This window comes from Panthera uncia (genome assembly GCF_023721935.1).
Source record: "Panthera uncia isolate 11264 chromosome B3 unlocalized genomic scaffold, Puncia_PCG_1.0 HiC_scaffold_1, whole genome shotgun sequence".
NCBI lineage: Eukaryota > Metazoa > Chordata > Mammalia > Carnivora > Felidae > Panthera > Panthera uncia.
Genome location: NW_026057582.1, coordinates 488,676 through 501,990, shown reverse-complemented (window position 1 = coordinate 501,990; position 13,315 = coordinate 488,676). Strand labels below are relative to the sequence as shown.

At 62.9% G+C, this 13,315-nt stretch overlaps 1 protein-coding gene across 3 annotated transcripts in view; it reads left to right on the top strand.

The window, feature by feature from the left end:
* The first annotated feature begins 6 nt into the window (after window positions 1-6).
* MTA1 (metastasis associated 1) overlaps window positions 7-13,315 on the top strand; it is a 34,691-nt gene continuing 21,382 nt past the window's right edge. For all 3 annotated transcript variants that reach the window (XM_049611990.1, XM_049611989.1, XM_049611991.1), the window contains exons 1-2: window positions 7-55; window positions 12,934-13,001. In XM_049611990.1, the coding sequence (XP_049467947.1) occupies window positions 28-55; window positions 12,934-13,001 (96 nt within the window). In that variant the 5' untranslated portion in view covers window positions 7-27. The remainder of the gene's footprint in view (window positions 56-12,933; window positions 13,002-13,315) is intronic.

Genomic DNA, 13,315 nt, shown 5'->3' with positions numbered 1-13,315 from the left:
CGGCCCTCCGCCGCCGCCGGCCCGGACATGGCCGCCAACATGTACAGGGTCGGAGGTAAGGCCGCCGCCGCCGCCCGCCGCCCGCCTTTATGCGCTTCGGGCCCGGACCCGGCCCCCGGCCCCCCCCCGCCCCCCCCCCCCCCCCCCCCCCCCCCGGCCCCCCCCCGCCCCCCCCTCCCCCCCCCCCCCGCCCCCCCACCCCGGGCCCCCGTCACCCCTGCCCGGGCCCCCGTCTCGTCCCTCCCCTTCCCCCATTTTCCTCCATCCCCTCCCCCACCCGCTCCGCCCGCCGCGCCGGCCGCACGGCCCCCCCGCGGCCCACTTCTGGTCCCCTCCCCCCACCCCCCCCCCCCCCCGCTCCCCGCGGCACCCCCGCCCTCGCCGCCTTCCCCTTCCCACTCCATCTTTTCTGAGCGGCCTGCTCTTCCGCCGCCACCTCTGCCCTGGCCCCGCTCGCCCCAGTCCGCAACCCGAAATGGCCCCTGGCCCGGCCCCGACGGGGGCCAGTGGGTGGTGGTGGCCGAGCGGGCTGCAGGGAGGCGGGGGCTCTGCCCACCTGTTGGGGGCCCAGCGGCTGGTCTGTTGGGCCCCGGGCACCGGAGACGCTGGGCAGCGCTGAGCATCCTTTGGGCCTGGTGGGCCTGAGAGCCTGCGGCTGGGGCTGGCTTGAGCCCCCCTCCCCCTGGGCCGGAGCACATGGTCTTGGGGGGTTCAGGCTGCCCCCCCCCCCCCACCGGACCAAGTTTCCGGGCCTTTGCGGTGTGGAGGGCCTTGGGGGTTGGTTGGCTCCAGTGCAGGGGTGGGGAGCCCCATTCCGGGGCCACATTCCTTCCTGGGAGCCCAGGAGGGCCTGCTCTGTGCTTGGGGGCTTCCCCCAGCAGGATTCCCTCTGTGGGGCCCTCAGCAGGCTGCGCTCACCCTGAGCACACTTCTGATGCACCCCAAAACTTTTCACCGCCTCCTGTTGCCCCAGTCCAGCAAAGAGGTGCTTTGCAAGGGTTGGGGACAGGCAAGGAGCTCTGGGTGGGGATGGGGGTGGTGCTGAGTTGGCTGGGGCCCTGGGAGAGGCTTCCCCCACTTCCTCCCTTGGTTTGGGTCCTAGGAAGCCCCCAACGTTGGGCCCCACTTTGTTCCTTGGGGTTCTGGGCTTGTCCTCCTTTGGCACTTCCACAGGGAGGCGGGGTGCCCTTCCTGCCCCCGCATTCCTTTGGTGCCCACCCTTCCCGAGACCTCCAGATGTTTGGTCGCCCTCCTTTGGTGGAGTATGTCAGGATTGAGAACCCTCTGGGTGGACTCTGGCCCAGTCTCCCCTCCTCACTGACTGGCCGGCCCCCCTGGGGCCTGGGTCTCCTGTCTCCCTCCAGCCGGGCCAGCCTTGTGACGACCTTGGGCTTGCCCTCATCTGTGCAGTGGGTCAGCATGGCACCTGCCTGGCCATCAGTACCCCGCGGCCCCCCCCCCCCCCCCCCCCCCCCCCCCCCCCCCAGCTCAGAGGCAGTCCTGGGAATGGGAGCCTACATCCTATTAGCAGCAGGGTGTGTGGGCAGCAGGCAGGGGTGCAGGGGCCTGGAACAGAGGGGCTGTTCATCTCCCACCTTGAGGGCAAGGCTGGAGTGTCACCCCAGAGGTTCTTCTTCATCACACTGCCAGCTAGGCACCTTGACAGGTGCCTGGTCCCCGGGGGCTGACTGGCCCTCCTCCATCCCAGGAGCCCCTGGCCCCTCCCTCAGCTGGCCCCCTCCGCCCCCGTGGCTGCGGCTCAGGGCTCCTCCCTGTGTTGTAGAGAAGTCTCTCCATCCTGCCCCCCCCCCCGTACGTACCCTCCAGGCACCACCTTCCTGCAGTGCAGAACCCCCTTCCTGGCTCAAGGCCCCCATGGCTCCCACTGACTAGTGACAAGGCCCCGTAGGTCCTGGCTGACACCTGGTTCCCACGTGCTGTCTGGGCCACAAGGGCCGTTGAATAAATGAAGACATGATCACAGGAACAGAGGCACTGGCCCCTGGATGCAGACGAGAGAGGGGCAAGGTGGGGTGGTGGGCCGGGGGCCCCTGGGCATCGTCTCCCCTCTGCAGGGCTGGAGGCCCTCGACTGGCAGCTGCTGTGCCTTCAGCTCAGGCCTTCTGGGGTAGGGGGCTTTAGCAGAGCCCCTACCAGGCCACAGGCCCCTGGGACCCTTGGTGTGTGGGCGGGGCTGCTTGGCTTTTAGGCCTGTCTGGCTCCGAACTTGGTGGGGGCCTGGCCACCGCTCAGACCTTCCCGTGCCTCCGTTTCCCCCAGCGGACAAGGATCTCTGTGCTCCGCAGGTGTGACCACACGCTCCCACTCGCAACCCCCTGTGGGTTCCCGCAGAAGTGGCGTTTGCTCGTGGTTTGTGGACGGGGTCTCGGGGTCGCTGCCGCCTGGGTCCTGGCAGAGCTGGTGGTCACGGGGGGGAGGGGGGGGGGGGTTGTTGGCAGGTTGGTGTCCTGTCCTTCAGCACCGCTTGCTTAGGGAGGGGGCGTCTGGAAGACGTAGCCCTCTGGCCCCAAGCCGATGGCCCTGTCTGGGCGGCGCTGGTGTGGTGGGGGGTGCCGCAGGGACATTCTGAGAAGGGGACACCCCCCGCCCCTTGTTATCTCCACTCAGGACCCTGGGAACAGAGCCTTTTCCTGAGATGCCGGATCCAGCAAGGAGAGAGTAGGACACCAGCTAGATTTGAATGTCACATAAGCAGTTTCTGACTAGAACCGTGTCCCAAATATTGCAGAGGACACATAGATGCTAGAAAATCCTCAGCAGAAATGCAGACTTATCTGGGTGTCCTGCATTTTACCTGGCAGGCTGCTCCGAGGCCCTGCCAGGAGGTCTGGGCGGGGCGAAGGCCGGGTGGCGGCTTTGTGCCAGCTGACCAGCTGGGTGGAGTGGGTCAGCCGGGGAGGGGACAGGGCCTGGCTCTTCCCAGGGAAGTGACCTGGCTGTGGACAGAGGCCTTCTGTTGGCGGCTACGAGTGTGGCAAGGCGGGGCCTGGCCGTGGGTGGCAGGGTCAGGGTCCATGACCTCTGCTCTTCCGGGGTCTGTCTTCCCAGGCCTCAGCAGGCTTCTGGAACGGGCCGTGGGCCGAGGGCACCTCAGGGCGATTCTTCTCTCTGCAACTTAAGGCAAAGGTGTCGAGTGAGGTTTGAGACATGAAGAGCCTAAGTCAGGACGTGAGCCACCTGACAACATGGTTAGCCTTTGGGGCATTTCTTTTTGATTGACAGAATAGAAGCTTTTCCTTGGGGTTCCCCCTCCTTTCCTTTCTTTCATTGCAAGAAGCTAATACCCATTCTTTTGGGTAGTAGTTGGCTTTTAAAAACGTACTTTCAAAAGGTGCCGGGATGTGCTGGCGCTCCTGGCCGCTTGGCAGTGTTCCCTTGGGGCCGTGCTCTGGGCTCTGTGCCCCTCGGAACCCTGTCTTCCCGTCAGCCGTGCCTCTGCCGTTGTCCCTGCGCTGTAAGGTTCTGACCAGGTGGGGAGTCTGTACATCTGAGCATCCCAAACTTGCAGAGGCGGCGGGGAAGCGCTCATGGCCCCTGCGTGTCCGCCGCCCCCGGTCTTGCCCCTCGGGTGGGCCCTCCGCGGCAGCCAGCACTGCTTTGGCCTCCCAGGTCTCTTGAGAGAAGAATTTGGCCACGAAGCTGTGGCTTAATACAAAAGAAGCTGTTGATGAAGGATGTTGGAGTGAACGGTCCACGGAACGGAATCCCTCATGCCCAGGGCCCGAGGGACGGGCCGCCAGCTCAGGGCGGGCGCTGTGGTCTGGAGGTGTGGATGTGGGGCTGGTCACGCCAGGCACAGTGGGCGCCCTGTGGCCCCCTGTCTGAGGGGAGGGCTGCCCCTTTTCCCTCTGCCCAGCCTGCCGGCTCTGCTGCCTGGGGCCCCAGCTTCCCTGGGACCCTTGTGTCCTCTCAGTCCCCCCACCGACCATCCAGGGCCAAGCTGGCCCAAATCAGACTCGGAATGCAGCTTTCTCAGGGCTCCCGAGGGCTCTGTGCATGGGTGGACCAGGGGTGCTGTCTTTGGGGGGGCCGAGGGTCTGGGCTGGGCTCTGAGGACATCCCAGGGTCCCTCTAGTCCCCGCTGCCAATTCAGGCGCCCATGGGCACCGCCTGCCTGCCCCCCACACACTGCGGCCCCCAGGCTGGCCCCCAGGTCTGTGGTCTGTGACCTGCCTTAGGAGATGATCCTTCTAAGCTGTCTCGCTGCTTAAAACTGCTTAACGGCTTCCGAGGAGCGGAGGGTCCAGTCCAAAGTCTTAGAGGGCTTGTAACCCACCCGCCTGGCACTGTCCCAGCCCCGAGCCACAGGGCCCACCTGGCTGAACCCCCAAGTCAGGGTGCAGACAGCAGCACCTCCTGGCAGGGACCCCCGCCCTCTGCAGGGCCGGACTTCCCAGGAGGCCGCCTGTGACGTGGCCGTGGTGAGCCACCCTCTGCGCGACTCCCACTCACCTTTCATTTGAGGCAGCAGAACCAGCAGGATCTTCAAAGAAGAGGGAGGGGGTGGCAGAGGGGGATCTGGATGGTGATGTGTCCAGAGGAACATGGGGACCCTGCCCACTCAGGCCCGGTGCCTGGGAGCCCTCCGCCATCTGGCCACCTGCACGAAGTGGACATCAGCTGCTGCCCCTGTGTCATCGGTACCGCCCCCTCCAGGCAGGCTCTGGTCCCCAGACTGCCACGGGGATGGTGACGTGCTGCTGGCTGTCCTTCCAGGGAAGGGACGGGAGAGGGATGCCTGCGTGAAGGTGGCCAGGCCGTCAGCTTGCAGGGCCCGTAGGGTTAGCAGGCGGGAGTCCTGGGACTCCTGTGCACTATTTGGGAGAGAGTCACACAGAGACGCGAGTCAGGTTCCACGTGGCGGCCGGGGCTCGAGGGCTCTGTGCCTGGCCGGCTACTGCTGGTTTCTCCTGATTCATCCCCACGTTTGGAAAAAGTAAAATGCTGGGCTTGCAGGTGTCCCCAGTGTGGAGGGGCAGAGGGGGAGCTCGGGCCTGGGGGAGGGGTCCCTGGCCCCTACAGACCTGGTGGGAGCCACTTCTGGAGGGATTCTGACAATCAGGGCGTGGAGGGCGGGCGGCGGGGCCTTCCGGTGATGTGCCGGGCACAGCTGGGTGTCCGTGTTCTTGTGGGATCTCCTTTTGCCCCCCCCCCCCCGGCGCCCCCCTTTCCTGCGGCCCCCCCCCCCCCCCCCCCCCCCCGCCGGCTGCCCATGGCCCCCGTCCCCGTGGGCTGGTCTCATTGCCAGGACCACCCTCTGCTGCTCTGGGTCTGCCCTCAGCGGGCACCGTCCCCACTATCCCTGCTGATCCCGTACCACTGCCTCCGCCTACTCCCCACGTTGGTCTGTGGCCCAGATCAGTCCTTGTGGCAGCCGTGCAGAGCTGTGAGAAGTGAGTGCCCGATGAGCAGGTCCCCAGCTGGGATCGAAGGAGGTGACGCCTTGTGCCCTGTAAACCGGGGTCCTTCTGGCCTGTCTGGTGCCGTGGTTTCATACATTTTTGTTGTATTGTTTCGAGTGCCATCCGGTCTGGTGTTTGTACGTGCAGGGAGGCTGCGAGGTCCCTCGCGGGGAGCACGCCTGCGTCAGGAAAGCTCCTTCGGTGCTGGTTACAGAGCCGCTGGCCCTGAGCTCAGTGAGTGAATCCGCGGCGGACGCTAAACGGAAGCAGACACAGAACCAGGTCCTGTGTTGATCAGGCTGGCAGCCCCTGACCCTGTGTCCCTTAGAAGCCGCTGGGTATTAGCAGACACCGTAGACCGCAGTCACAGAGGGGCGTGCCCTGTGCGTGGGACCCTAACACTTAGAGTCAGGTTGGTAGGGGCGCCTGGTGGCTCATGACTCTTGATTTCAGCTCAGGTCATGACCTCACAGTTCGTGGGGCCCTGCCCTGCATCAGGCTCTGGGCTGACAGCTCAGAGCCTGCTTGGGATTCTCTCTCTCTCTCCTCTCTTTCGGCTCCTCCCCTGCTCACTCTCTCTCAAGTCGGGCTTGTTGAGGTCGGGCTTGTACGTAGCAAGTGCTTTCTCTTACTTACAGAGTCGGGGACAGTCTCTGACTCTGACAGATGGCAGGTGTGTGCCCACCTCCGCCCTTGAGAACGTTTCCACGGCCCCACGAACTTCCTCCTCGTCTGTTTTCTGAGCCCTTGCTCCCCCCAGCTCGCGACGGCCGTTCCTGCTCGGCTGCGTTGTGCGGCAAGTCCCGGAAGTGGAACCGCACCGTATGCGGCGTTTTGAGCCTGGCTCCCCTCCCTGAGTGAGCCGTGGCCGGCGCTCCTGCCCGTGCCAGCGGCCGGTGGACAGTTGGGCCTGTCTTCGTCCGCTCCGGCTGTGACACAGGTGGGGCCGCCTGTGACGGACACATTTATTTTTCACGGCCCGGAGACTGGGCGTCCAAGGGCAAGGCGCCAGCAGGTCTGGTGTCTGGCGAGGTCGCTTGCCTGGCTGAGGGGACCCGCTCGTGACCTAGGCACCCCCGAAGGCCCACCTCTCGGCACCATCTCCCGGGGGGGGGGGGGGGGGGGGGGGGAGGGCTTCCGCGTGAATTTTGGAGGCACGCAGACCCTGGCGGGGCCGTGCTCAGTTTTGGGCGATGATGAGTGTGGACTCCCGTGCTGAGTTCTGCGTGTGTCCTGCCTTCCGGATGAAAGCGCCCAGGAGTGGGGCTGTGTGTTTGGACCGGGAGCGCGGATTTCACTTGGTGACACACAGATGCCGCGTGGCGGGACGGCCGGGCCATCTCGCGTCCCGCCGGCACCGCTGCGCCTCGGCTCCCCCAGGGCGCGCCGGGCCTGGGCTGGCGGCCTCCCCGACGGAGCGGCCTTGAGCTTCTGCTCTCCGGGCGGGTGTGTGCGCGGGCCTTTGCCCCGGTTTAAAAATCGGGGTGCTTGTTTTTCTTGCTGTTGAATTGTGGGAGCTGCTTTCACGCTCTGGCTTTCAGGGGCGCGTCTTACGGGTTTTCTCTGTTATAATGTGTGTATTTGGTGCCTCCACAAAACCTGCCTGGCCCAGGCTCACAAAGACTCTCGCCCTGTTTTCTCATAGAAGTTTCATAGTTTTGGGTTTTACTTTTGAGTTTGTGATCCATTTTAGGTTAAATTTTGTGTGAGGCCAGGGTTGGGGTTCTCACTTTTTTTTTTTTTGGCACATTCATGAGCGTCCATTATCGTTTGTTGACATTGTGAGTGTCGGAGCCCGGGCGGCTCAGTCGGTTGAGCGTCCGACTTCGGCTCAGGTCATGATCTCACGGTTCGTGGGTTCGAGCCCCGCATGGGGCTCTGTGCTGTGGGATTCTCTCTCTCTGCCCTCTCGCACTCATTCTCTTAAAAATAAACATTAAAAAAATGATCTTCCTTTCTCACCGGACGTGCTGGCTCTGTCATCACATCGGTTTGCCACGTGTCCACGGTTCCTGCCACTGGTCCACGTGGGCAGCCGCGGGGCCAGGACTGTGGGCTCTCGGGCTCGTCCCGCTCCCCGGCTGCCGAGCCTGTCGGGATAAGTCGGCTCTCCCGTAGATTTTCCCCACAGAAAAGCAGCAGCGGAGTGCGGGTCGGGTGGTGTCGGGCTGTCGTAGGTGGGTTCCGAGCGGGTCCACACTGCAGTGTCACTCGGGACGCTGCCTGGCTGGCTCGTTTGCGGGTAGCCTCTGGCTGCTTTCGAGCCACGCCGGCGGGCTGAGTGGCAGGGCAGGGGCCGGGGTCACCCGCGGCCTGGGGTCGGGGTGAGTCTCCGTGCCGCACCGTCCCCTCGCGGGAACCGGGGGTCGGGGGGCAGGCAGCACGTGTGCATCGCGTCCCCACAGCTCAGCGCGGACAGTTGTCAGCAGAAGCGCAGGGTCTCCAAAGGAGCGGCTCCTCGCAGCCAGCTCCCCACGGGACCATCGGGGCTGCATGACCTCGGGACCCCGGTGCCTCCTCCCACCTGGTCCGCGCATGCCCCCCTCCCCCCAGTGCGTTTCTCTCGGGAACCCTGGCTGGGACCCGTGTCTCGCACGTGACGTGACTATGCGGACGGAGCTCCAAGCTGTGCTTGGTGACAAGTGTGAGTCCCTCCTGCCTCATCGAACCCATGCATCAGCGTGACCTTCCTCTGACCTCATGGACTTACACACCATCACTTCTGTGAATTATTATTTTTTTTAATTTTTATTTATTTTGAGAGTGTGCGAGAGCAGGGGTGGTGGGGGCAGAGAGAGAGACAGTTCTGAAACAGTTTCCTCGCTATGAGCCCGACCGACGCGGGACTTGACCTCGGACCCCAAGATCATGACCTGAGCCGACGGCCGGTCGGACACCTCTGGGCAGCCCGGTTCACAGAATTCTTGTCCGTCCGAAGTATAAGCTGGTGTCTTCCTTGCCCCGTCAGGCAGCTCCATGGTGCAGCCACAGTTAAATTTTTTTTTTTTTTTTTTAACGTTTATTCGTTTATTTTGAGGCAGAGATAGAGGAAGACAGAATCCCAAGCAGGCTTCGTGCTGTCAGCACAGAGCCTGATGCGGGGCTTGAACCTGCGAACTGTTGAGATCATGACCTGAGCCAAAACCAAGAAACAGATGCTTAACCAACTGAGTCACCCAGGCGCCCCCTGGTTGTTAAATTTTAATTTCTTTAAAAACAATATTTTTTTTTAACATTTATTTTTGAGAGAGACAGAGTGTGAGAGGGGGAGGGGCAGCTAGAGAGGGAGGCACAGGATCCGAAGCAGCCTCCAGGCTCTGAGCTGTCAGCTCGAACCCACGAACCGTGAGATCATGACCTGAGCTGAAGTCAGATGCTTAACTGACTGAGCCACCCAGGTGCTCCTTATTGTGACTTCTTAAATTCAGGGCCGAAACTGAAGTTTGGGGGGATGCGAAGGACTGCTCTGAACCACCGTTTTCACCGTGTGCCTTTGGAAACTAGTTCTTGCCGCATACGTGGTCGGGGTCTTTTGTGAGGTCATCTGAAAATTATGTAAAATTGCACGTGTGCGAACTTCTGCTGGTAAAGCCATTTTGGTGACAACTTACGTCTGAAGCTCCGGCCTCTCTGGGTAGTTTCCTCAGCGTCCTGGTTACGACGAGAGGCAGATCTCCGCCCCAATCCCACGTACAGGGACCTCATCTAGGGCTCCGACAGTGCTTCCGGACCCCATTCACGCCCCGAGGGACTTTCTGTGTTTCCAAGGCCTGACTGCCAGCAGCTCCCGCGTCCCCTGCTGTGGAGGGTCTCCTGCTGCGCCACTGTGGGCCCGAGGGCTCCTTGAGGCCTTCATACGCCTCCTTACGGTTGGTTACAACAGAAGCATTCGCATCAAAGTCAGCGGAAGTAACGAGCACATCAGGCTTTCAGCCGGCCTCTCCCAGTGATCCATGGACAGTGCTTGGTTCTCTGGCCACCACCCGTGACCATGTGCCTGAAGCGTGCTCGCCCGACCTCGTGTGCGTGTGGCCGCACATCCCCAGTGAGCCGTGGCTCACCAGGCGTGGGACTCCCAAGGGCTTGGGGTTACCCCCCAGGAGCAGGTTAGGGGCCATACTCTCCTTTGGGACATGCGGACATGCAGACATGCAGGGTGTGGGCAGTCCAGGCCTTCCTGTCTGCTGAAAGGAGAACGTCAAGGAGAAAAACCTGATGGAGCTTGGCGTAGGCTTTCCAAGCGGTGAGTGTGCCCAGGAGAGCGTATGCTTGCCCGTAGATACCGTGCTTGGCCACACCCGCCGCGCCACACGTCAGCACTTGACGGGCATCGCTGTCAGTCTGGATGGTGCTCGACGCTGACTCTGGACCGCGGGGAAGCAAAAGGTCCCAAAACAGTTCAGTTCTTCTCAGTAGTAGGCTTGTGTTGTTCCGAAAGATTGCGTTTGAGGGGTGCCTGGGCGGCTCAGGACCTGAGCGTCCGACTTCGGCTCGGGTCATGATCCCTTGGTTTATAGGTTCGAGCCCCGCGTCGGGCTCGGTGCTGATGGCTCGGAGCCCGGAGCCTGCTTCGGATTCTGTCTCCCTCTCTCTCTGCCCCTCCCCCACTCATGCTGCCTCTGTCTCTCTCTGTCAAAAATAAATAAAATAAACATTAAAAAGTTTCTAAAAGAGTCATGAAAGACTGTGTCTGGTTGTTACTGTTTCACTTTAATTTCATCGATAAAGGTGTGTGGGAGTGTTGCGTTCGTCCCTACAAAATATTCCTGGTGCAGCGTCCTGCCCTGCAGGCCTCAGGTCTTTGCCACCTGGCCCTTGACCGCGCCTGCATTCTAACCTGTGACCCCTTTCTTCGCTCATTTTCCTCCCCAGTGTTTTGTAGTTGCCAGATCCGTGCGCAGGGCTTTCGACGTTTGAAGATCCGTAGGTCTTTTCTCAAATGGATACTTAGGTTTTTAACGCTCCTCGGGCCTATTGTAAATAGTACCGTCCACGTGCTGTTTCCTGTTCTGGGAGCTGGCTAAACCCTCATTCGTTTCAATGGCTTTTGTGTGGACTCTGGGAATTTCCGTGTGGACGGCATGTCTTCTGCAGACGGAGGGCCCTTCCCGGTGTCTGTACGTCTCTTCCTCGCGGACTTTGGCGACGGAGTGTGCACGGCAGGGAGAGCCGATGTGCTCACGTCACTCCTGATTTTGGGGGGGAAGGCGTGGTTCTTCATTGTCGGGTGTGACGTCAGCTCTAGATTTTCCACGTGCGCCTTTTATCGGGTTGACGACGCTTCCTCTGATTTCCGGTTTCCTGAGAGAGTTTTCGTCGGGAGCACGTGTCTGTCCTGCATCCACTGAGACAGCCGCACAGCCTTCCTTCCCTGCCCGGCTGCCGCGGGCTTCGGTGTTTTCAGGGGGATCCCGGTGGCTGCGACGCATCGTCCCCTCCGTGTACGCCTGGCCTGGGTGTGCTGCCGCTTCCTTGAGCCGCTTTGTTGTCCCGCGCTCCGTGGCCACGGTGCTGGCGTCGTGGCCGCGAGGGCCGGTGGGGACCGTTCCCTCCACGTCCCTCCGCGTCTGCTCTCTGGACGAGCTGGTGTCAGATCCCGCTCCTGCGTCTGGCGGGTTCCCCAGTGACGCCGCCTGGGCCTGGAGGGCCGTCTGTCTGTCTGTCGTCTCTGTTTACTTTCTTGGTTGACTTTGGAAGGTGTTTTATCTATGAGCCCAGTTCCTTTAGCAGACGTCAGGGTACCGGCTTCTCCGCGGAGAGCTCGGGGCTTCGTGTCTGTGAAGCATTGCCCAGTCTTCCCCGGGCTCCGTTCCTGGCGCGAAGCCGTGCCCAGTGCCCGTCGCACCCCTTCGCCCTCGCCCCCGCCCCGGCGTCCCTAGCTCGGGTCTCTGGCTCCTTGGTCAGCCCACCCTGGGTGTGCCCGCTTACCGGTGTTGCGGTGAAGCCGCGTCCTTCCTTTGCTTCCTCTCGCGCTTGTTTTCACTTGTCCTGCGTTTGGCTCGTTATCTGCGGTCTTGCGTCGCTCGGTTTCCCGTCACCCGCAGCGTAGCCGACGCGCAGCCACGCGCGCTCCTCGAGTGCGCGGTTCTGTGAATTCCGGGGAGCGTGTGGGGCTCTGTGGCTCCTGCTCCCCGGGCCCCCTGCCCGCCACCCTGGGAGGCGCCCTTGGAGGGGTCGGCTGCTGGAATCGTGAGTGGCTGGGTTGTCTCCGGGTTGGAGTGCACTGAGTGACATTTTTGGTTTAATTCGTCCTTTAGTTTCTCAGAACAGAAGCTTAGAAGATCAACGTGAGACCGTTGTGTAAACAGTGCGTTTCCGAGATGTAAGTTGCACCTGGTAGGATCCACCCGTTCCGAGCGTGCAGTTCCCTGAAGTTTCCTCTTTTGCGAGCTGAGCAGCGGCGCCACGCTCCGCATTCAGAGACTTTCCGTCTCCCTCAAAGCGGACCTCGCGCCCGTCCACGGCCCCTCCTTGACCCCTGTTTTCCCCTAACCCATGAGCATGCCCCTGTGGGTTGTTGGTGTCTTTGCCTCTTGGTCCCGTGGGGCTCTGGTGAGGGCACGGCCGCGTCTGATGCAGCCGGGTCCTCCGGCTGTACCGGTGAGCCCCGCAGGCGACACGTGCTTGTTCGGGCCCCTCCTCGGGGTCCCAGGCAGCCCGGGTGGGCCGGGCTGGGCCAGGTCCTTCCGCAGAATCTGTGCTCAGTGGGGGCATTGGGCCGCGTCCGGGCCTTAGCCTGAGCCTCCCGACCAGCCGTCCCCCGCAGGCCTGCCCTGTGGGCACCGAGGGGCAGGCGGAGGCGTCCCCGGCGCCGAACCTCCCCCAGCTGGCCTAGGCGTCAGCCAGGGGGCCCCGCTGGCAACTCGGTGGTCTCGTGGCCATCCTGGGCTTTCCGTGTGAGCCTCCCAGGGCAGGTCTCCCCGAGATGGAGCCTGAGGGAAGCCCGTGCTGACCTGGCATTTTGGGGGGCCCGCCGGGCGGTGGTAGCTCGTCTGGGCCTTGTTCCTCTGGCACCTGACGCCATCCTCACCCCAGGCCCTGGCCTCCGCTCACTGCCAGGGGCTCATCGGGGCAGGGGGAGGAGATGCAGGGCCGTGGTGGCCCCCCGCCCAGCATGCTGCCATGGTCTCTGGGGCTCGTGGTGGCAGTGTTTGGCTGTCCTGCCCGCCCAGCCTGTGTGACTCAGGGCCCACCTTTCAGGCAGCAGTGGCCCCTGGGAAGCCGTCCCCAGGGCGGAGCTGCGGTGTGGTACCCCCAGCCCCTCCTGGGAGGATAGAGCTCCAAGTGGGCGGCTGGTGTAGGGCCCCAGGGATGGGGGTTGGGGGTGGGCTCCCGTCTGGGGCGGCCGCCTCCCACCTCGTCTTGAGCCCGTGCCCAGCACCCGCTGACATGTCTCTGGTTACTTCCTCTCCCCACTGGGATGGTGTGGACCCCATATTCTTTGTGTCCTCCTGTTCTCTGCTCCCCAGGGCTCAGTGCTGTGGGTGACACTCTCTCTTCCTGTTTGCAGACTACGTCTATTTCGAGAACTCTTCCAGCAACCCGTACCTGATCCGCAGAATCGAGGAACTCAACAAGGTAGTGTGAGCATGCGTGTGTGTGCGTGTGTGTGCGTGCATGCTGGGGGTCCTGCTGGCGGGGGGCTCTGGGGCTGGCCACAGACCCTCTGGTAGCTTTGTACCAAGGCTCACTTGCCTGGAACCGGTTCCTATCCTTGGAGAGTCAGGCGGTGGCGCCCCCGTGGCCTTGTGACGGGTGTGCCTAGCAGGGGCTCAAACGGGACAGGGGCGTCCCAGCGGTGTCTGGGCTGGAGGTTCCGGAGGCCCCGCTGTAGAAGGAAGGAAGCTGCCTGGGCAGCCACGGTCCCCTGTGGGCCCTGCCCAGACGTTGCC